The sequence below is a fragment of the Bombus bifarius genome, unplaced genomic scaffold, assembly GCF_011952205.1.
Source record: "Bombus bifarius isolate JDL3187 unplaced genomic scaffold, Bbif_JDL3187 scf7180000007984, whole genome shotgun sequence".
Classification (NCBI taxonomy): domain Eukaryota; kingdom Metazoa; phylum Arthropoda; class Insecta; order Hymenoptera; family Apidae; genus Bombus; species Bombus bifarius.
This window is the reverse complement of record NW_022884367.1, coordinates 1,955,832-1,980,282: the sequence shown is the minus strand read 5'-3', so window position 1 is coordinate 1,980,282 and position 24,451 is coordinate 1,955,832. Positions and strand designations below refer to the sequence as shown.

General features: G+C 39.5%; 2 protein-coding genes across 2 annotated transcripts; both read right to left on the bottom strand.

Annotated features, from left to right (window-relative positions):
• Positions 1 to 16,380: 16,380 nt before the first annotated feature.
• LOC117204926 lies at positions 16,381 to 17,924 on the bottom strand. Its single transcript, XM_033442851.1, has one exon. The coding sequence runs from the start codon at positions 17,413 to 17,415 to the stop codon at positions 16,381 to 16,383; it is 1,035 nt and encodes a 344-aa protein (XP_033298742.1). The 5' UTR covers positions 17,416 to 17,924.
• A 311-nt stretch (positions 17,925 to 18,235) lies between these two features.
• LOC117204925 lies at positions 18,236 to 21,900 on the bottom strand. The gene is made up of 3 exons (XM_033442850.1): positions 20,778 to 21,900; positions 18,523 to 20,255; positions 18,236 to 18,451 (listed from the first exon to the last, which is right to left on the bottom strand). Exons 1-3 carry the CDS (start codon positions 21,898 to 21,900, stop codon positions 18,236 to 18,238), a joined length of 3,072 nt encoding a protein of 1,023 aa, XP_033298741.1.
• Positions 21,901 to 24,451: the final 2,551 nt, after the last annotated feature.

Here is a 24,451-nt window from a genome sequence, read left to right as displayed (position 1 = left end):
AGATCTAAGTGCATTGTATTGGCATTTTGCGATATACCTATATATTTTAATATTGATATTTTTCAGATAGTTTACTGTCTGTAAAAAAATTGTATAACTAAGAGGTGTTTTATTATTAACGAGATTATTATCGTTTGTATGTGGAAATGACTTTGCGTAGGTAATTATGAAATGGATTTGCATGGCCAGCATAATCGATGGGTTCGATAAATGCTCGTCTTTTATAGTCATTGGATAAATTAGCAATTGGTTACCGGCAAAAAAGTTGGCTATTGTGTAATAATAAATGAGTTTTGTTGTCGGTTTAATATTTCTTTAACTATTGAGAGTGTGCATAACCGAAATTTTCTTGATTAAAAGTTAATTACAAAGTAAATTACATTCCATGACGATATTGGATAATTTTTTACAAATTTTTCATATGAAAGTTAAAATTATCCGGTCAGGATTATATACATATAATTAAAAATAATATAAAAATACTAGCAAGTAAGAAGTTCTATCAAAATAATTTAACTTAAAATAATTCGAATTATTATAAGAGAACCTACAAGTCTTGTTAAATAGCTTTCCTGTTGTCCTATACGATAAGTGTAAAAACATGCCATAGAAATATATTATTAAATGATATACATTTAAATATTTCTCAATTTCAGGATATAAAAAATTTTTTAACTTCTCAAGTTGAATCATCCCGGTTTTAATCTTTCCTGTTCAAAAATTTGTAAGTCTTTTGTCTCCCAAAGTTTCTCTAAAGTGGAATGAAAAGATTAAAAGATCGCAAACTGGGACTCAACATTCCATGACGTTTACCGCGAAACTTTTGCACGGTTAAAACGGCAGAAGGTAAAACGATACAAACTGTTTGTCCAATACTTTGGTCGAATGGTTTTGCATGTTTTGAACCGGAGATAGGGTTGGGTGTAAAAAAAAAAAAAAAAAACGGAGAGAAAGAATCGACCAGCAGAAAATTAGTAGCCATTCAAGCTGAGTTGGCACGTCGTCCTCTCCGAGGCAATCGAAACGAATTATCGCGTGAACTTCCAATTGGAAATTCAAACCGGTACTCAAGCAGGTTTTAACTTCCGTATTCTGTTCTGTAGATTTCCTATCACGTAAGCTGGACGTAATTGAAAGGTTAAATGTACTGTCTGCAAAAGCAAGAGCGAAACCATTTGTGATACTTTTGACTTACCCTGCTTTACTCTTCGATTATAAAGTTGTATAAATGCTTTTAAGATCTTCCAAATTGATCGAGATCTAATTGTTTCTTATTTACCGCGTGTTATGTACTTCGAAAGTTTCATATCCTCGTTCGTTCCTTTTATCAGTTGCGTTCATATCTTCTTCCTATATTTCATTTCTTTTAATTTGGAATATTTTATTGAACAGATGCTTCAATTTGTTTAAATTGTAGTTTATGTAAAAGTTAATAAATATTAAATGGAAGTATCTTCTTCTTTCTTCGCATAGAAATTAATTAATAAAAAGTAGATGATAAATGCAATTTATATTTTTATTTGTGTTTAATTTTAAGATATTTACTATCTACGATACTCGTTACCATATACTAGTACGATAATTTATTAAATATTATAAAATTTGGTATTGAAATATTTAATTAGATTGGTTCTTTTTCGATAATTCCTTTCTTATTTGTTCTTCTTAAACTTAAACTATTCTAGGATCAAAGCTTTTAAAAATAGAAGAAGAATATTTCTTTCTAATTCAAGAACATACTTGGAACCTTTACTCCTTCGAAGATTACACGATTTTATTTTACAGTTATTGTATAATGATACAAGAACTGGACGTATTCTTGTAGAAAAATGTAGAAAATTTGTTTAATTATAACAATTGTAAATATTCGAAGCAGAAAGGAAAGACTAGATCAACCGGAAGAACCAACTTATACGTTTTGAATTTGTCGAACATGCGAATGAAATTTTACGACGAAAGATAACAATGTATTCTTCTCAAGAAATTTATAGACGATCTTGTTCTTGACCCGTAGGTCGTTCGAAATTATTCATATACGGCGGAAAGAGTTCCGCTCGAAACTGTCATTGCTCTTACAATACACTCTGCGACGTACTTTGCCGTAAAATATTCTCGATATCGAGGGTGAGTCACCCTTCACGTTACTTGGTACTCGCACAAATGTTATTTCGAAACATCGACATTCAATGTGGATAAATTGAATCACGGACCTGCGACTTTATTCCTGCACTTTTACGTTACTCCGATCCGACGTTTTGCTCCTCGAATATCGAATAGCACCGAGCTTCTCTTGTATGCCACTGACGAGAGGTTCCGATTGCGGTATTCTCAATTAAATTGATAGTGCTCTACGTTCTATCGAAACTTGATATCCTTTTTTTTTATCATAGGTCGAAAATATGGTCCATCTTTCGAAACTTGGGATACATATAGAAAATTTAGAGCTGAGATTCCGCTATGACATTTTTTTATTTGTAAGCGTACGATAAATATATATAATATACCTAATAAATATTTAAAATATTGAATGTACCGATCTTCATATTACTTGTCTTTTCATATTACTTTATTTTCATTAGTTTCCTATCAATTTCTACTTTTAATATCACGTATGGTAAACATGTATGATATTGTAAGTACACACGCATTAGAGTCTCTTATGCCGTAATAGGCTCATAATCGAAAATATTTCATAATCCTGGAGGCATTGGTATTTGGATATTGATATTCATTTGATCATATATACTAACACTTTTCTACTCTGTTTCGATGGGTATTACATGTTCCTAGATTTTGAAACATGTTGCGTAAAGAGAAAGTCAGCGAAAAAGAATGATTTGTTAAACGAAAAGCAATTCACTGTGCTGGCATTTCTACACAGTCCTCATGGTTATTCGATGTCCTAGCCTTCCCCTATTCCCTCTCCTCTTCATATATCATTCTCGGTTTCTCCTGGATGCTCTTTTTCCGTCACATTCTACTCTCATCTTTGCAATTCCTGTCGGTTCGTTACACGTTAGTGCTGACAACACTTTGTCATCCTGCAATTATTTCGCAAATCTCTACCCTATCCCCAGCTCTACCCATCGCCATCACCCATTCATCCCCCACTCTCGTATTTTAAACTCCTTCTCGCTATTTTCAACTATCACACAGGCTTCTATAAAATATACGTTTGTAGGCGGACCTAGAACGGTTACGGTGGCCGGTTATTTATTTTTCCAGTAACTGTAATTTTTCAAACACGTACCGGCCGCCGGATAAATGTGCCAGACTGTTTTTGACGCGCATGAAAAATACGATGTCGGCCTGTACGGCATTTCTCGAGATCTCACCCAGGCTAAGAAGAAGTATCATGATAAACTTCTTCGCAAGGTTATGGTTACAGTCAATATTTTCTGATGAACTAACATTGTGACACGGGGTATGATTACGATGCGTGTTCTATCGAATGAAATGTATGCACTAATAAGAACCTGTACAGTGGCGGACAGAAGGAAGTCGAGTTAAAATCGTACGTTGTGGATTTTAGGGTGTTTTGTACTAACAGTTCTATACCATGTTTATGACAGTCATCTATTGTATGGTATATTATATTTATTGATTGCTCTTATTAAATACAAGATCCATTTTGTAAAAGTACGGTGTTTATACTTTTTATTTCATAATCTTTCTTTTGTTGGTTACTGTATATGAGTTCACTGTTACATTATACATCGTTGCGTCTAACACTGATTGAGGCTTCCAGATGTAAGCCGTATTCAACAAGAAGAGATTCCTCGACGTTTCGCCAACATTACAGTTACCTTTATCAGCGATCGAGAGACGTATTGATACTTATTAGGTTTCAAACAGTGTCAGTGTGATAACTAAACTGTGGATTTTTTATACAAATTTATAATTTTGAGAATGTAATTAAAGACGTAGAACCTAAGAAATTGTTTTACTTATCAAGTATTATAAATAGCACTATACTTTGAATATTTTCTATATCTTCTCACATTACATGCGTTCTGTGCAATTTTGCAGTTTCAAATTTTAAATGCACAAAAATCCGCACGAAAACATCCAGATTTCTGCATATATGTGTTCATCAGAACGACGTATGTGTCTGCCATAACAGTACCCTGACATGACCAAATGATTTTTCCCCATTATCAGTAAGAAGTAGCTTTTTTTTACTATTTCAGAGTTTACAATCCGTTCTCGAATCTCGACGATGGGACCAAGTTCTGTGACTGCATTCAAGCCGCAAATATCGGCCAATTTGGTGCCATTCTCTCGTCAGAATCTTGTTAGCGAACTGCTCTTTGAGTACCGTTACCGAGCAAGGTATCTGAATCTGTAATGATTAGATACGAAGCACCGGTTACCGAGTGGCTTACGAGTTCAGTGAGCATTGAATCTCTAGAACCATCGTTCGAATTTTATTACAACGAAGCCAGGGATTGTACAGGTAAGTTGTAATTGGATGATGGATAACAATCTGTTAGTTGCTTATGAGTTGTCTGAATCAGAGGATCGATGTTAATGAAGAATTGACGTTGATTTATATTATATGTTATGGAATTGATAGTTTTACGAATGTGTACAATGTATATATATTGCCGCTTATAAGCTTGTTTGTTTGGTTTTTATATTAATCATCTAACATTTTCAACGCCCTTATTGTAAGTCTGAACATGGTCGGAATATTTGCTAAATTTATATCGCTCTAAATCCTACTTTCAAACGCTATTTCTCTATCCATGCACTCGCGGGGATATATTTCGAACCACGTAATTATCGAAATTATGGCGAAAAATGACATAGTCCCTATGTCACATGCTCACACTGCTCTTCCGTTCTGGAATAGAAAGTAATAAACGGCAACAATGAAATCCTATCTTCGTCGAATGACAAAAAACGTCAGCGACAGGGGTCGGGGCTTACACCTTCCTGTTCCCACCTGCAAAGTTTTCAAAGGCATCACTGAAATCCCTGCGAATCCCATCTCTCCGTTTTCTACCTCAAAAATCTCTCTTTTGTCCTCTTCTTTCGTCTCCTGCTACAATCGAAGCGAAATCGACGCGATAACGCATTACGAGCCAACGTCGCGTTAACGCATTTCATCTTCGAGTTTCCGGACTCTCAGATTCTCAAATTTTCAAGTTTTTAGATTTTCAGACTCTCGGATCTTCGCATCATCAGGCTTTTAAATTTCAAAGCTTTTAGATTTTCAAGCTTTCGGATCCTCAAATCTTTAGAATTTCAAATTATCAAACTTCTGAATGTTCGTATTATGAAATTTTCTTTTGCGCGTTTACGTATTTCTTACGCATTATTTCACAGTTTGGTCCTTAATGAGTGAACGTCATTATAAAATATGAAAGACTTCGTTTCTGGAATTATTAAAGTGGAACCAGATGGACAGAGTACACGTATATCTCCACGGGGTGATCGTGAAAGATCGATAGATAAATCGGTGCGCTAGTTGCGGGGTACACGTAGCTGCGGGAAACTTCGAAATTGGCTAAAGTCGAATTTTACGATTTTATAGGAAACGCATATGTCCGGGTTTCGAGGGCAACGTTCCCCGATTTTCCTTACACTCCGTTTGAGATATGGATTCTTCGGGGAACAACGCAATTATCGGAATGGTTTAAAAAGCTTGCGATTTTACTCTCGCCCCAGTGCCAAATTACTGGCCCTATAAAGCATGGAAATTCAAAGATCGCATAAGTTTGCTTGAAGTTATGTCACAATCGATTTAGAAGTATTTGGAAAGTAAAACGTTGGAAATGTAAATTTTCTTTCTGGGATAGATGCAAATTTATACCGTTCAAACGATTACGATTGTTTTTGATAGGCTGCAACTGTATTATAAAGTATTATAAAATATTGTAAAATAAAAAGATTATATATTGTTATTATTATTGTAATATTCAGATGACCCGTGCTAAGGACCATATACTAAAAAATGGAAACTGATAATTAGAAAAATGTTCAACCCATTAGATCTGTTTGTTGGTTGTTCAAAGACTGACAAAAAATATCTTTCGATATTTTATATATTTTTGAACATTGTACGCATTCTATAAGTTTTTCATAAATATATAAACAGCCGCTCTCTGTTAATTCAATAGAAAAATCGAGAAAAATTAGTTGCGTGAAAATAGTCGACAAAATTCGAAGAAAGGTGTCTAAAGCTGTAGGAAATAAGCTCGTAGAAAAGAATTCGGAATATGATACAATATTGCGCGAAATATAAACGATAGTATAAAACGTAGTGAGAAAATCCGTTTCGATAGAAAGTATCACTTGAAGGAATTATTAAAATGGACAGGAGAACGGATATAGGAAGACGTTCGACTTGTATACCTTAAGGAGAGGGTGAGCACTGATACGTGGCTGTACACGTGGCGATATATCTCGAGATTACGAGAATACATCGACGACAACATGGACGACAGGCAGATATATTGAAATATGTCGAAGCTGGTAAATCGAAACACAGCGTTGAAGATAAATTTTCAATAATGTCGCCTTAAGGAAGTATGCGTAGATAACGTTTGAAGTTCGATAAAAGCTAGGATCAGTTCGGTTGACAGAATGAGATTAAAAGAACTTCATTCCGAACTATGTATTATGAACAAAACGGGTGATATTTTCACACATCGTGTTTCAGTCCTTTATGACACAACCTAAGATATATCGTCAAATATAGTACTGTAAGTTTCATATCTTTCTTTAAGACGATCATGGATGAAGTTTCATTTTATGTGAATCTTTTTAAATACTATTGTCCTGTTATAATATCATCGCAAACTAATTGTTTCAGTCAATTTATAATAGAAATATTGCTAAAAAATATATTTTGGAAAAATATTATATTTTTGACTTACTTTTATTATGTTCAACGCGAAGAAGAAGAACGAAAAGAAATAAAATGAGAAATTTGGGAAACATTTGGGATTAAAACTTCGAGAAATTTTGCAATTAGTACAATTGGTAAACGTTAAACAGTAGATATTTGAACTTTCATAGTTCCAAATACATTTCAACTTTGAACAAATATCCTATTTAATTCCTGTAATAATCTTCAACTATCGAAATAATTAATCACATTAAAGTACGTTGAATTATTGCTATTAAACGAAACAGTTGTTAAACTTACTTTCCCATTACTAATTCCAAATTACATTTCGTAGATTAATAGCGTTATTATTTTCAAGTTAGACCTGCTCTGATAATGGCGCGTAAATTATATCAAAAACTTTAGAGGGATATATTCTTTTTCCCTATTTGAGAATGGAATTTATCAAATCTTGACACGCAATTCAGCCAGACAAATCGATCTATCAGCGAGTGCGGTGGTGAAATAACGATGACTCTCGAATTTATGAAGCTCTAGCTGTTGATTTTGCTTACATGGAGTTCAGATTGGCGGATAGTCAGAAATAATGGAAATGCTTTTTAGTGGACGCGCCAATAAAAACGTCGTATACATATGGCGGCCAAGATTATTTTTCGTGGCGATCCGCCACGAATACGCGGAAGATAATATTTATCGTGGAAAACGATGTAAGCTGATGGACTTTGCAAAAAGAACCGAGGGTAGGAAAAAGAAAGTTACATTTACAAGGAAACAAAAACATGGTTACACGCCAACATGGAAACTACACTCGTTCGAATTATGACGTTCGTATGTTTAGGGTAATAACAGATAGCCTCTCCTTATATTTTTTCAACCTTTACATTTAAAGTTCTTCCGTAAAGTGAAATTTCCATAAAAAAGAGATCATGTCTCCGGGTTTTAAAGGCGGCCCGTGTTATTTTACACTTTACGCGGTACTGTTTTACTCATTTCAAAATTTGCATTTGCTGACTTTATTCTCGCCTCGGCTATGAACGATAAATATGAACGTTAATGTGGCAAGATGAAAGTGGATACGCTCTTTCATGGGCCAAGTTTCTCTTGTACCGTCCGTTGTTTGTTAAACGTTTTTACCTAAAATTCTGTTTTACAAAAAGAAATTACTTTTTTTTATTTTCAGAAAAGAAAAAAGAATATTAATCGAAAATTTTAATTTGCTAAGTAATTTATTGTTTAATTATTACGTACGTTATTGATATTTTGTTCATTATGACATATGGTGTATATTCCATCTGTTTTTGTCTACTTAAATTTTCCATCAATGCATAAAAACCCGCAGTTTAATTATTATACATACGATATTATTATTCAATAAGTTAAATAGATATTTTTATGGTACGAAAATAACGTAATGTAACTTTATTAAATTTATATATGAAATGATATGATTGCATTTGATTCTGAATCTTCCCTTGACGAAAATATTATTTCTTTCGTCAAATTTAATCAAAAGTTGTAACTGTAGAAGAGGTATCTTATTAAGAGGCCAGGGTGAGAGAAACATAATCTCTCTCTCTTGAAGAAGAACTTGCAAAGACCGAATACGAAATATATAACTATGCTTAATAACGTTGAAGCGGACAGTAAAATGAGAGCACGTCTAATTAAACAATTTAAAAATCATGAAACCAAGATTGAATATTTCTGCTGAAATTTCTCGTTAGAAAAAAGAACAATTAAATTTATAAATTTTTATGAACAATATACATTACGTCAATCATGAATCAATAACAAAAAATAATTAAATAAAAAATTATGAAATATAATTAATCACTCGATTATAATATAATATAATTAATCAATCAAACCTAACCCCAATCAAACTATATTGTTTTATTGTATTGATATTACAAGTTTCATTCTTCTTAGAATTAAAAAATGCGACAATACTCGATATTTTCGAGTATTCTTGAGCACTAGGATACTCCTCGACGTTTTCTTTTCTATAATTATAAACTGAACTGATGTTTCATCATGATTGTATTGTATTGTCAATCATTGCTTATTCATGATAACGTACAGATTGTTGCAAACAGTAACCACTCAAGAATTATTTCCTTTAACCAAGCACGTCAGTAAAATAGACACGGATTCTACGTAATTAAATCTAAATTAATCCCACACTATCGCATGCGCACCGTTCAGAATAAACGTTCGACGATCATCGTTTGCAAATTCCATTTATCAGAACCGACAAAACAATTTAAAATACATTCTACAACGATTCCAGGTATCGGCCTCTGAAAGTAAACTGAAATAACAGAAATCATTCTTCGCGTCGCACGTTCAAGGAAATGAAACTTCAACATTTTCTTGCGTCTATTATCATTTAAAGCATATCCGATTCGTATTGGCTGGTTTACAGTGATCATCCGAAAGCGTTCCAGTTCGCAGGTATAATTGTCCGAAGTTTGCTGGGAAGCATCGGACAATCTGAATTTAAGCTTCCCTGATCCCTGTAATAAACTTACGCTCGCATTCGTCGCCGTACACGAGCCGTGCCGAAGGGTTAGAGTATTACCATAAGGGCTGCGCGGGGTATTTGTCTACGATGTGTAAACTCTGGATCGTGGTATGTGCTCGATGATCAACCACCCTTCTGAAAGTCTAATAGGTCGTCGTCGTTGCAGCTAGCTGGTTGCCACTGGCAACCGGATAGACAGGAGCAGAGCGCTGCACAGTTCCTTCATCCTCTGCCTACTCGAATTCAGTCTGCCTTTACTAGCTGCTGAGAATGTTAGCGTGTCTTTGGTTTACCCTAGAATTTCCTTCAAGACTGACAATACAACGTACCTCGTATTATTCACTAGTTACCATGGAATCGAGCATCTTGTTTCTTGTCTCTTCTTTTTCGTAGATCTTTTCACTTAGGCGAAATGTTTCCCTCACTTTCTAACTATACATTTAATGCTGGGTATATACGTGTACACCATAATGCCGTATACGTAATGTGTACACACATGTGTCCCATAAGATCTTCTTTCTGTTAGTCTGGATATGGTTTAAGTGATTTTTTGTGACCAATGTTAGCTGCTTAAGAAATGAGATTTCGAATGTTTAATTGTTTCACACTACATTATACTGGTAAAAGGCGATTAAACCTCTCTCGTTATGATACTTTTGTAATGATTTTGCAGCATCGTAAATGTATTACAATGTTTATAAAGGTATCGCGATTGAATATTTGTACGATGAAGCTTTGGAGAAATTCTCAACTTATTTCTGTGAATATTCAAACTTGATTGATCATGTTATAATAATAATTTGAAAAGTATTGTATCGTAACTAAAGATTGTCATTAACGAAGTAGAAATGGCACTAATTGATAATTTTATTTCGTCTTCTATAAGAGCGGTTTAATAAATCGAGATATGTATAGTTTAAAAAATTTCTGTTATGTAAATTTCCTATAAATTAAAAATATAACTCAACCATATTATTTATCAATATTCCTAATAAGTTAATCTAACAAATTAATAATGCCGTTTAGTGCAAAATTGGTGTAAGTCAAAAAAGGAGATTACTGGATAAAATTGGATTAAAGTAAAAATGTTGTGAGAGATACTAATGAATATAAATTTATACAATGTCTGCACAAAACGGAATGAAGGCTATGCTTTCGATATGCGGTGGTAAACCAAATAGGCAAATAATAGACTTACAAGAGTTGTACATTAAGCGGTTGAAATGTTATTTGTGAAGACATATAAAATTGTGTATTCTCCATCGAAAGAATTTATTATAGAATCTATTTTCAGAAAATATTTCTTACTTTACATAGTAAACTCTAGTTGCCGTTAAAATCTTCGTTCTATCTTTCTTAACATTAATATATTACATTTTTAAAAAGGAATTAAGCCTGATTACGAATTACTAACATCGATGGTTCTGCTAACATAGAGATATAAAATTCAGTGCATTTTTATGACTCGTAATAAATGTTTACAGTTATGTTTATATATCGTTTAAACAACTGAAATTGCTAACATTTCCATTGTATATTTCCAAATATTATCGGAACGCATGGAGTATACATGCCATTATGTGTATGTGTTTCATTATTTCTTTTTCACGTGGCGCGTAATTAAGCTACTCAGTCGTTGTATTCTCTGATAAATGAAAGCCATTTCTGCTTGCAGAACTAGCATTATTCAAAGTGCACGTTGTCCCAGACATTCGCCAAACTTCGCAGTGTGTTCACGTTTTAAATATTGTTCGCTGTGTTTAAAATACATTCCACATATTTTCACCCCCTCGGAAACATACAATATCTTTCATAAATTAAACTTTATGATTATACATACATATTCATAAATATTTATATATGTTCATAAAGTTAATACGTATATATACATATGTACGTATTAACCATACTCCGATTTATAAAATCGCAATCGAATTGAAAGCAAAGTTACATAAAAATTTATAAGCACTTAATTATGATAATCAATTCAATCTAATATATTGTTATGTATTGTAATGTATACACATACAAATTTTCTATGATAAGTATTCAAATATTTTCACGCGTATGTTTGTACGTGTCTGCCTTCTAACAATTTACAATATTTTAACTTCAGTGAAATAAACCATTTCCTTTTTCTTTCAAATATTCCCATCTATTCGGAGCGGCTCAATGTTATCATAACTTACACAGGTTACCTTAAACATCATAGTAAAAAAAACAAGCCAGATAAGAAACCTTGAGATGAACTTTGCAGCCCGTGTTAATAGCTGAAAAGCCACGATACAAGATCGGCAATAAAGCAAACTGTCTGAGAGTACACAAGAAGTAATCCTTTAGAATCCAAACACATTAATCCAAAGCGAAAGAACTACTGTGGGACGAGAATCACACGATCTGTATACCGCAATCTTTCTGCGATATGCCTGAAGGACCTATGATAGAATATTGACATTAAGGTTCCACGGCGAGAGAATATCGGTAATGAAACGAAGAGTTCGTTTGTGTCTTGCTAGTGAAAGGATCATTCATTCGGCGAACATCGGTCAAAGAAAGCAACGCGGTTGGAAATGTACAACGCTAATGAGAAGTTGCACAGTTTTCCGGTAACACGAGCATTCGGGATCGGTTAACCCTAGAAGCATGCCACGGATTGGTGTTGGTCTTCTTTAGCATTGAAACTAAAATAAAGTGCAAACACGACGATATTCAACCGCTCCACTAGGGCACTGTCTTTATGAAAGATTTACTGCGAATTTGTACTGCACTCGTGGCCGCATTAAGTGCGCAAAACATAAAGGCGAATGGTGGCTGAATAGAGAACAAAATGCTACGACGGTTGAATGCGGCTGGATCGTCGAATGCCTAGCTCCTTGACTGATCATGCGACCAAAGAAATAAGGACTTTTGGTTAAAAATTTCAATGGCAATTATATTCTTGTAATTATTAAACCGAACAAAAGGGGAACGGGGGTGTAATCAACCGGTCGCGCAGTTGATGAAACGAGGCAGCAAGAGGAATCGCTCAGAGACTGGCAACGAGATGAGCCAGTTGCCGGATATAATGCTAACAACCGATGAAACGGACCATTATCAGATCGACTTTTTCCACGAAAGAAAAGCGCATCCGTTTCTGTCGCAGATATCTACATGCCGCGACAACTTTGATCACTGCTTCCAGAAAGCGTTCCGTCGATTCTCACAGAATGAGAGACACCTCGTGAAAAACTAGGACGTGAGGTGCAAACAATAACGCTCGTGCAGACTCTGTTCGTAAAATTTAAATTACACGTTCGTGTTTCCATGCGCTGTTCAACGATATTTAGAGTGGCGACGGGGTTAAAGGTGACAATTGTTTGCATCTTGCGTTCGGGTGCTGTCCTTTGACGTTTGTGGATCTTCAATTTTATCTTGTGCATGCTGTTTTCGATTAATGGAACGATATTTCCTCGTGTGTATAAATTGTTACATATAAGAACGTTAATTTCGATATACAGAAGAATATTGAATTTATTCAAGAATAAAATTCAATTTACAAACTTCCTTTTCTTTCGCGTAACTAGAAAAAATTAATTGACTTGGCAATTTTTCCGACGCTTAAATTCCAGTTACAAAATGAAGTCGCTATTTCACTTGATATGTGAAAACGTTTTCATATCCACTCGTTCAATTAGCGGTTTCGTATTTCGCATTTCCGGCTGAAACCCGGCTGCAGAGTATACTGGTAACAGTTTTCCACAGGTAACCATCTGAATGAAATTTTTATTTCAAGTGTTCTTCACCAGTGTTTATTACAAACGCTCATCGAATAGATACGTTTAGCCTTGTTGCAGATCCTCTCTAGTATGAAGAGAGAGATGGAAAAAGGAAAAAAGAATCGTGACTCCGTCCAATACGCTCGAGTAATATACCTATCTGTATAACGTTCCCATTCCTTATTTCTTTCATTTTTTTTTTTTCGCTCTCTTTTTACGACTGCTTTTAACGTCGTCCGCTGCTGATTGTACCAGAAATGACGAGAACGTTTAGACTGCAATTATACCGCTTTGTTTCTCAAGCTGAATCGTGCACTCGCGTGTTCTTCCATTCCCGAGAGTTATTTCTGAACTCGATTTACCCGCGGATCTTTACGGAAATATATCTTGGTGAAATTGTTTTTCAAAATGTTTGCTTTAATGCCTCTGCTTTCATGATGCATAAGGTCTTTATGTTTTTTATTGGTTAATACTTCGCCGCTTTCGTCGTGTATAGGTAAAAATTTTTTCTCTAAAGAATTATGTTTTATATAATTTTGTTTCGCAATTATCAATTCTATTAAAAAGTAAGAAATTTGCTTTAACTTATACACGTTCAGTGTTGATAAGATCTATGATAAAAATATCATTCCTGATTCCATGATTTCTACCTTATGATTAATAATCAACGACCACGAGAGTCAATAAATAATAATAAGAAAGAACTATAGAATTAAAAGAACAATACAAAATACAAGGTGTTATTGGTTATATCGTGTTAAATATTCTTATAATATTAAGTGATGGAATACTACAGTGTAATATTAAACATTGACGCAAATATTTTTCTCTACTACTACAATTCGCAGGTTGAAATAAACAATTTTTTGTAACTGAACTTTGCAAATATTTACTATACGATCAGTTTTGCCAAGGCTCTTCAAAGCTTTCTCCGTTCAAAAAATAGGGATCACTTTTAGAGCGGCTGGATGTGAAATAACATGGACATCGATCACTGTCAAAATAAAAGAAGGAGTCTTCTAGCTGGCCAGAACAACGGAACAACGTTTAATATAACTTCAGCTTTCTTATCAAATTCGCTTCTCGAATCTATACTTACAGGAATAGTGTAAATTTATTTTGAATAGTTTTATCGTTGTACAGTACTGTTTCGTAATAAATTAGATCACAGTAGAGAAATTGACTTTCAAATGATGTTCTTTCTTCTGGAACGCATTAATTCGATCAAAACATGAATTTTGATTGATGTGAGTTCATTACCTCCCACCCTTTCTTCCGAGTGCTTTACATACGCACACGAAGTACTATGGGCCTGTTCTTGGGATAGATGGGAGATCTTTACAACACTCAAATGTATGTTTCATTGTCAAATACAGATTGTTAAAATACAGATTAAAATACTTACAGAGAAAAGTTTCAAAAAAGTTTCCAATATAAGCAGATTTGAATAATACTACCATTACGCATAAAATCAAGCTTTTGAACATTTCTTAAACAATTATAGAATGAAACAATTAGAATACTTTAATCTTTCTTTTAAAAGAGCCTCCTATAAAAGTAGTCGAAAGTGAATTAAAACATCAAATAAAATATAAATATAAATATATATAAATATAAATATAAATTAAATAAAAATGTTTTACTAAAATATCAATTGTTTCGATACCAATTCCTTTAAGAATGAAAATCCACCTTTCAATACCTCCTGGACACAATGATTCTAAGAAATTGGAATAACCTCTTACCGATTTCTTATCTTTATCTTAATTTTCTAATTTTCCTTTCATACTATACTTATTGAAAATTATTTTCTACCCGCAAGTTCTAAAGCTCAATAATTTTATAGTGTCGTATAATAATATTATAGTTGTTACGGCATTAAACTCCAGTTTAGCAAGATCACATTTTGTAACTAAGCAATATCTGATTGCGACATAAAACTGTAAAACGACGACAAAAATGGTAACGCAGGTTCGTTAGTCCCGCGATGGATGAAGATTACAGCGAATGATGAAACGAAAAGTTCGTTTGGATCCGCTTGGCGAAGCCCATGGGATGTTCGCCTATTTCTTCGACACATCGTCAACTGATATGTTCGTGCAATATTTCTCCGATAGTCGATGATTCCGTTTCAGACTAAAATTAATGCAATGTATCGCGGTGAATCCGGGTGGAACGTTAAAAAAGAAAAAAGTAAAAAAGGGCAGAGGGAGAGAGAGAGAGGGGGGGAGGGGGACATGGAAAGAGAAATCACTGAGCCATGCGCCACTGAAACAGAAAAGCTCATCGAATAAGTTCCGCGGGATATCGGGAGAAAAATATCATAGTAGCGCGTACGCAGTTAACGTATAACGGAGTTCAGAAAGAAGATACGATAAAAACATACTGTAATTTCGACCAATCGCGGGGAGACGTAATCGCAGGGAGAGACGTCAACGGGGGTCGTAAATCCCCGTTACGATTATAACAATCGACACCACGAATTGATCGATCCCCTGATTTCCGTTGAGATAATAAGGGGTGATTGAGTTTGTATAACCCTGGGATTCACAGAGTTATAAATTATATATGTCCAACACTTAGACTACACTGATGCCGAAATAAATAGCTAACAACTTGTCGCACGAGAACCGACAAAGATTTGCGGGAAGTATGCGAATCTCGCGCTATGTGTAGACTGCCGCGTTAGGCGTTAGTTTTTAGACTGACTGTCGCTCCTTTTTTCCTACGGAAGAAAAGTTCGGTGTGGGTGTGCCCCTGTGCCTAAGGAACGCGGATTCGTTGTTCCCAATTTCGTTAGGAAAAGTGAGGGTAACGAACCGAGGTGTCGATTGGTCATGACCTGCATTACTGCTCGAAGGGATGAGTAGGGAGTCTCCTACCATCGTGGTGGATAGATGACTGTGTGCGTGAGAAAAATCTAGCTTGTTTTATTACGGGGCTATTCAGATTTTCCTCATGGGTGCATACCCGCTTTCTCCGTGTTTTAAGTGCGACTAATAAACCCAAGGACCTCTCTAAACCAGATGTGCGTCGAACATACTTTTAGGCTTAAGACATTCTTCAGGATAAACAGATTGACGACACATGGCGAAACAATACAGGAAAGTGAAAGTTATGGTGGGCCCTTAGGTTTATTGAGGGTCGAAGTGACGTTACGCAGGTCGGTTATTGTCCGGTCGCGCGGGCTGGCGTGCAGATGTTTTAGGCGGCGTAACATCCTCCCCCCGTTGAGAGGGCACCGATCAAATTCTGGCTGTGGAGTCAGGTGTGTCGTTGGTGACCTCCTTCGTTCCGTGTGGACGTTCGGCCTCGTCTGGATCTGGGTGGATGGGTAAGGGGACCAGTCTTTTGACACCGCGGTCCAGGATGCTTGTTGCCGTCTGCACGGTAGCGGTCCGGATGATGCCGTCAGCTCCTGGATGGACCTTGATTACGCGGCCCAAAGGCCACTGCATAGAGGGCACGTTATCCTCCCTGAGGATTACTACGGTGCCTTCACGAATGTTGTGTTTGCCCTTGTCCCATCTGTTGCGGCGGGTTAGCTCATTTAGGTATTCTCGATACCATCTGCTCCAGAAGTGCTGCTTAATCTGGTGAATGCGCTGCCAACTGGATAGCCGGCCTGATGGAACTGTCCTGAAATCACGCTCCCGTAAACTGGTTAGTGTGTCACCGATCAGGAAATGTCCGGGAGTGAGGACAGGAGGATCTTTCGGATCGGATGAGATGGGAGTCAGTGGGCGTGAATTGAGAATGGCCTCAATTTCTATCACGAGGGTGTTGAGGTGCTCAAAGGTCAGGAGTTCCGTGCCGACCACGCGGATGAGATGGCGTTTGAACGCTTTAACCGCGGCTTCCCATAGACCGCCAAAATGTGGTGAGTTCGGGGGATTAAAACGCCATTGTATTTGTCGGTCGGCGAGAAAAGTCTGTACCCTATCCTGGTGGTCGTCGGACTGCAATAGCGTCCGGAGTTCTTGCAGTTCCCGGTTAGCCCCAACGAAATTGGTGCCGTTGTCGGTGAGGATCGTTGCGCAGTATCCTCGCCGCGAGATGAAACGGCGCAGCGCGGCCAAGAAGGCGTCGGTGGTTAGGTCGCTGACTAACTCTATGTGGACCGCCTTTGTCGCCAGACAGACGAATATGGCGGCGTACGTCTTGATTTTACGTCGGTTGCGGTCCCTCCTCTCCTTGATGTAGAATGGGCCGCAGTAGTCGATTCCGACGTTCGTGAACGGCCGCGATTCGGTAATACGCGCCTCTGGCAAATCACCCATCAAGTATTCCACTGGTGGAGGGTTGGCTCTGCAGCAGCGGACGCACCTTCTGAGAGTGCGCCATACCTGGCTACGGCCGTCGATTGGCCAATAGCGCAGTCTCACCGCGTATAGTGTAGCTTGTGTCCCCGTGTGATGATTGTTCCGGTGCTCTTGCTCTATAATTAGCTCTGTCACCGGGGACTTTGGTAGGATGATCGGGTGTTTTTGGCTGAAGGGTATGGCGGAGTTGGCTAGTCGTCCTCCTACCCGGAGTAGCCCATCTTCGTCGAGGAAGGGGTTTAATGGCTGTAGTTTCCCTCCAACGTCCTCGCTTCGATTTTTCTGGAGGATCCGAATTTCAGGCGCGAAATGACTGGATTGGACGATTTTTATGAGTCGGTTGTGCGCTGCAGTCAGTTCGTCTGTGGTGAGATGGGCAGATCGGTGTTGCTTATGTCTCCATCTAAGACACCGGGCGACGATTCTTATTAGTCTTGGCCAAGACGAATAACGATGGAGGAGTGTGTTATCGTTAATAGTCGTCTTCAGACAGATCGTCTTCTTCTGCTCCGGGAGGTCGACTACCGGTGTCGGATTCCAGACCGGCCAATAGTTTTCGCTTTGCAGGAGCCACCTTGGCCCGTTTTTCCAAATGGACGGACATAGGAATTCCTTGGGCGTCTGGCCTCGGGAAATGAGATCCGCTGGATTATCGTCGGTAGGCACATGACGCCAGTCGGAGATATTGGTCTTGGTTTGTATCTCAGCGACTCGATTCGCCACAAATGTCTTCAAGGTGTGCGGCGAAGACCTGATCCAATGGAGCACGATGGTGGAGTCAGTCCAGTATACTATCCTCGATATCTTGGTCGTCAGGGCCTGTCGGATTGACGAAATCAAGGACGTCAGAAGAAGTGCCCCGCTTAATTCGAGACGTGGTATGGAGAGCGATTTGAGCGGCGCTACCTTCGACCGCGCCGTGAGGAGTCGATTCCAAATATTGTTCTTTCGGTCCGTCGTCCGCACGTAGACGCACGCCCCATATGCCCTTTCGCTGGCGTCACAGAATCCGTGTAGCTCAACTTTCGTTGCGGATTCTATGATGGTCTTCCGAGGGAACCTTGCCGCATTTAACAACGGCAATTGGGTGTGGTATTTGATCCATTCGGTGTGTACGTCTGTCGGAAGGGATTCGTCCCAATCTACCTTCAATGTCCAGACCTTTTGCATAATCATTTTTGCTCGAACGATTACCGGCGAGAGCAATCCTAGTGGATCATAGATTTGTGCGATGACGGAGCTGATTGCTCGCTTTGTGACTCGGGAGGTGTCACTGTTCGTCTTGACTGAATATAGTATGGCATCGTCGGCTGAATCCCAAAAGACGCCGAGTGTTTTTAACGTAGATGACTCACCGAGATGCAATTTCTGGTTGGTGTCTTCCTCAGGTAGCCCTCGTAGCAGATCCCGATCGTTTGATGCCCATTTGCGGATATTTAGACCGGCTAGCTTAAGTAAGTTCGTGAGATCATTCCTGACTGATAAGGCTTCGTCCTTCGTATCGGCTCCGGTCAACGCATCGTCGACATAGAAGTCTCGCCGTAGGATCTGCGCTGCTCTCGGAAATCGAGGTCCCTCGTCTTCTGCCAGCTGTTTGAGACACCGGATGGCCAGATACGGGGCTGCGGATAGACCGAACGTTACGGTGTTGAGTCGGTAGGTTTCGATCTCTCCGTTGTCGGCACGCCACAGAATCTTTTGATAAGGACGATCTTCTGGACGTAGGATGAATTGACGGTACATTTTTTCGATGTCGCCGGTAAGGACATATTGAAATGACCGGAATCTCAATAGGATGTGTCTCAGGTCTTCCTGTAATTTCGGGCCCGTATGAAGGGCGTCGTTTAGAGACACTCCCGTGGTACTTGAAGCTGAGCCGTCGAACACAACTCGGAGCTTGGTGGTGTCGCTCGATTCCTTGATCACGCCGTGATGTGGTAAATAATATCCGTGGTCGGTGGCGTGATCCGTGTTGATCTTCGTCATATGACCCAAGTCTAAATATTCTTGGATCACAGCACTGTACGCGGTTTCATATTGTTTGTCGCGTTGGAATCGGCGATGAAGAGAGGCGAGCCTGCTCATTGCAGCGGCCTTCGATGACCCTAGTGAGGAAAGCTTTTCGTTGAATGGTAGAGCAACGATGTATCTGCCTTCCTTGGTTCGTCGGACATGGTTTCGGAAATGTTCTTCACATAGTCGTTCAGATTCCGAAAGATGCGTAGTGGCCGGTCCCTCGTCGATCTCCCAAAACCGTGCGAGGTCCTCTTGCAGAGCCGTTGTAGTTGCGTGGAACGTATTTATCGCGGTTTGGGACGCTGGACTCCCCCCGATTACCCAGCCGAACCGTGTTTTTTGTAGACGTAGTTCAGGTTCGTCTGGTTGCGTCAGGTTGACCTGCCCGATGCACAGCGCCGCAAATGTTGATCCGGTGCTAAGTAAGACATCGATCGGGGCTGGGCAATGGAATTGTGGATCGGCTAGTTGAATATTTCTGGGTAATCCCAGACTCGAGGGGTCGATGGGCTCGCTTGGTATGAAGGTCGATATGGCGGGGATAATAAGAAATCTCAAAGTTTTCTTATACTTGCCGTCCGTCGACGTGATTGTGGCCGTGGTGTATCGTTTTGCCGTGGTGCTCAAATTGTCAAGGGCTCCGATCTGGATCGCACATCTCCCTTGTTTTATACCGAGGGAATTCGCGAGCTTGTCCGTCATGAAGTTCATGCTCGACCCAGTGTCGAGTAAGGCTCGGGCTCGGATTGGTTGTCCCTGTTTGTTCAAAACCTTGATCTGTGCTGTGGCCAACAGATCATGATGCAGAGGGGTATGGGGAGATGTGTTTGCTAGTCCGATCCCCCTTGCTGTCGTAGTCTCAGACAGTCAGTTGTGCCCCGGTTGGGACTTGGACGAGGAGGTTGGGGTGGTGTTCTGGATCCGGGCTGAGTGTGACTCGTACGAGGCATGCTCTTTCGTCCCTCTTGGAGACGAAGATGTCCGTCTCCGTGAAGTGTCGGATGTTCGCCTCGACTTGTGGGACGACCGCGACTTCGAAGATCCAGATGGTGATTGTCCGGTGGGGGCTCGCTTGTGTGACGAACGACTGCCCGACGACCGACCGCTCGGTGCGCGACTGCCCGACGACCGACCGCTCGATGAGCGACTGTCCGACGACCGACTGCTCGGCGACCAACCGCTTGCCGATCGCCCGCTCGACGATCGACCGCTCGAAGATCGACCGCTCGACGACCGTGAGTCTACCTGGGTTTGTTCGCGGTGTAGATAAGTATGATGTAGGTGACCGCAGATACGACACGAACCCGATGTACACTGTGTCAGCGAATGTCCTCTGCCTAGGCAATTTATACATAACGATGCCTTCTTCACGATCTGAAAACGTTTGGTCGCTGATTTGGCCTTGAAGACTTTGCAGTGTCTGATCTCGTGAGGCCCGTTGCAGGTCGGACACACCACCGTTCTGATGGTTGTAGCAAGGGTTCGCCCATGCGGTATGGTGGTCCGCTGACGGTGGTGTTTGTGGGCTGACCCTTTTGATTCCTTTTCTTTAGAGAGGAATTGAGTCCCGTTCGCCCGTGTTTTGAGAAAGTCTATCAGATGCTGATAGGATGGCACCTGTTGGCGGGGCAGTGTGCGTTGCCATTTACGCAGGCTGGACGAGGGCAATTTCGACGCGATCAATTCGATCATCGCCATGTTCGATGTGACGGGCTGTTTTAGGTGTTCGAGCGCTTTTAGATTTACGCTGAGGGTTTCCAACAAATCCTCTAAGGCTTCTGGAGTTTCCTTTTTGATTTCCGGATAGTTGCGCATCAAATTCCAATGGCGCATGCAGATGTGGAGGGGGCAATTGAACTTGTCCTTCAGTGTGTCAAGCGCGATGGAATAGTTGGCCTCTGTGAGCTCTAATGACTGGATACTCTGTGCGGCCCGTCCAGTTATAGATGAGCGTAGATGCTGGAACTTTTGGACATTCGTCAAACTTTCGTTACGGTCCACTATGGATGAGAACGTGTCGTAGAAATAGGTCCAGTTCTCGAGGGCGCCGTCGAATTGGGGCACGCGGACCTCTGGAACGGTGGTTGGCTCTGGTTTCCGGCGTGTCTCACCTATGTTTGTAGTCGACGGGGTTGTTGCTGAGATTTGCTCAAAGAGCCCTAGGAACCGCACGTCAAGCTCCCGATGCTCTTGCGATAACGAATCTACACGCGCATCTTCCCCCTCATCTAACACATCTAACTCGTATTGAACCTCGAGTATCCTCTTCCAAAGTTCATCGAACGAGCTGCGGCAAGATATTAGGACGAGTCTGTTTGCCTTCCCGGACGCTTCGTATTCATCGAGTTCGCGTCTTATGGCTGCTAGTCCACGGGCTAGGGCGCCTCGTCGACGCCGTAACGTGCTGATTGGTTCAGCCTGGGCCATATTTTATTTTAATGATATGAACGATCTTACCTTGATCAAATGGACGTTGATCTGGGATTCGGTTGATGATCGTTACGATGCGGCGTTGGCTCGTGTAGATGCTGAGCGACGGAGGTGCTCCTCTCCGACGGCGGTTCCCTTGATCAGTTGACTAAGTGGTTGGAACTTGGATTTCACGCGACACTGTATAGTCACTGGTCAGTGCACTGTTTGGCGACACGAAATCCGGCTCGAAGGACCATGTAATTTCGACCAATCGCGGGGAGACGTAATCGCAGGGAGAGACGTCAACGGGGGTCGTAAATCCCCGTTACGATTATAACAATCGACACCACGAATTGATCGATCCCCTGATTTCCGTTGAGATAATAAGGGGTGATTGAGTTTGTATAACCCTGGGATTCACAGAGTTATAAATTATATATGTCCAACACTTAGACTACACTGATGCCGAAATAAATAGCTAACAACTTGTCGCACGAGAACCGACAAAGATTTGCGGGAAGTATGCGAATCTCGCGCTATGTGTAGACTGCCGCGTTAGGCGTTAGTTTTTAGACTGACTGTCGCTCCTTTTTTCCTACGGAAGAAAAGTTCGGTGTGGGTGTGCCCCTGTGCCTAAGGAACGCGGATTCGTTGTTCCCAATTTCGTTAGGAAAAGTGAGGGTAACGAACCGAGGTGTCGATTGGTCATGACCTGCATTACTGCTCGAAGGGATGAGTAGGGAGTCTCCTACCATCGTGGTGGATAGATGACTGTGTGCGTGAGAAAAATCTAGCTTGTTTTATTACGGGGCTATTCAGATTTTCCTCATGGGTGCATACCCGCTTTCTCCGTGTTTTAAGTGCGACTAATAAACCCAAGGACCTCTCTAAACCAGAGGTGCGTCGAACATACTTTTAGGCTTAAGACATTCTTCAGGATAAACAGATTGACGACACATGGCGAAACAATACAGGAAAGTGAAAGTTATGGTGGGCCCTTAGGTTTATTGAGGGTCGAAGTGACGTTACGCAGGTCGGTTATTGTCCGGTCGCGCGGGCTGGCGTGCAGATGTTTTAGGCGGCGTAACACATACGATAAAACACATTAAAATAAGTAATAAATATCCTCATATTAACGTACATATTAAAGCATTGTGTTTTATTTGCCAATAAAATTAATCGAAAGCTCAATTAAACGTTAATATCATCGTATATAATCATGTTTTTAATCGTTTCTTTATCCAAGTGAGGGACGTTTGCAATTTATGTTAATAGCGTTTTAATAAAGGAGAATTCAAAGTATTATAATATCAAAGCTATCATAAGTACTTAGTATGGGATGTATAGAATACGATTGTTACGATTTTTCCCGATCGATCAAAACGTGACCGAGGAACAGAAAGAACACGAGAGTCGCGTCGTGACAAGTTGACGATCAATTGTGTTCCACGGTCCCGCCTCTTTTATCTCATCTATCGTTCTGTTCTTATCCAACGATTTCTGGGCCAGTAATAAAACTTCTCTCGAACTTTTAATAAACCTATTCTATCGGCCATTCAGTGTAAATACAAATAACGATTAGTGATTTTCCCATTGAGGGCGATCAATAAACTCGGAAGGATATCCAATTTAATAACTCGGACGGTGCCCGGTGCCCGGTGCCGCCTTTTATACTCAGGGATCGTTTTATAAAGTAATCACTCGGCAGTTTGCTGCGAGAAAGGTATTGTTCCAATTACGCGTATCGATTATACTCAACAAGACAATTTCCACGAAGGGATATGTACCAGCTTTGTCCACGATAATTACGAGCGAGTTCATTCGCGATGAAATATGTTTAACTGGAACCGGAGAGGCGAGTTACAGGCGAAATAATTCCTCTCTCTGATCCTGGACAGCTCCGCGAACGCTGGCCTGGTCTGGTGTGGCGGCCACCGTCATCGTCGCCATCGCCATCCTCTCTGATCCATAGTATATTATAGTAGGTGAAAGCGATATAGTGAGGTCGTAAAATCGGTCAGCGGTTAAGGTTTCCAATATACGACAAAGCGTTAAGTATATATACCAACTGTTGTAGCCATAGGTAGATATTATTAACGCTAACCGTATGCAAACGCACGATGGTACTTTTACAACTTTCTCAAATCTATCTCTATCAAATCGACGATGAATTATAAAATCAGAATATATACAGGCTCGCGAAAGGAGCAACGCCTGTAGATACACTCCAGAAATACATTATGCTAAATGATATATTTTACAAAAGTATTTAAATAGTCGATTATTCATTAATAATAGTCTGAATAATCAGTGAAATCATACTTAACACTTGTTATATGCTTCAGATGGCTGTTCATCTTGTATATTAATGTTTTTATAAAATATGTAATTACAATAACTATCCTGCAACTTAATATAATCACGAAATTTATATATAAATAATGAAATTTAAAAATGTTCTATTTATATAACACCTATTATATAGGTAAAAGATTTTTTATGCGTTCAAATATTTTCCTGAATCACTGCACATCGCTTCCGCTCACTATACGCCCCTTCACTGTGA

What these genes read in the sequence shown, in the direction of transcription:
- LOC117204926 (XM_033442851.1), bottom strand. Translation starts at nt 17,415, where the DNA reads ATGGGTGATTTGCCAGAGGCGCGTATTACCGAATCGCGGCCGTTCACG.
- LOC117204925 (XM_033442850.1), bottom strand. Translation starts at nt 21,900, where the DNA reads ATGGCCCAGGCTGAACCAATCAGCACGTTACGGCGTCGACGAGGCGCC. An exon ending in GCTGACACAGTGTACATCGG is followed by an intron (nt 20,256 to 20,777) that starts GTTCGTGTCGTA and finishes TGTTGGCCACAG; the next exon opens with CACAGATCAAGGTTTTGAAC. An exon ending in AATTGCCGTTGTTAAATGCG is followed by an intron (nt 18,452 to 18,522) that starts GCAAGGTTCCCT and finishes CTGTGACGCCAG; the next exon opens with CGAAAGGGCATATGGGGCGT.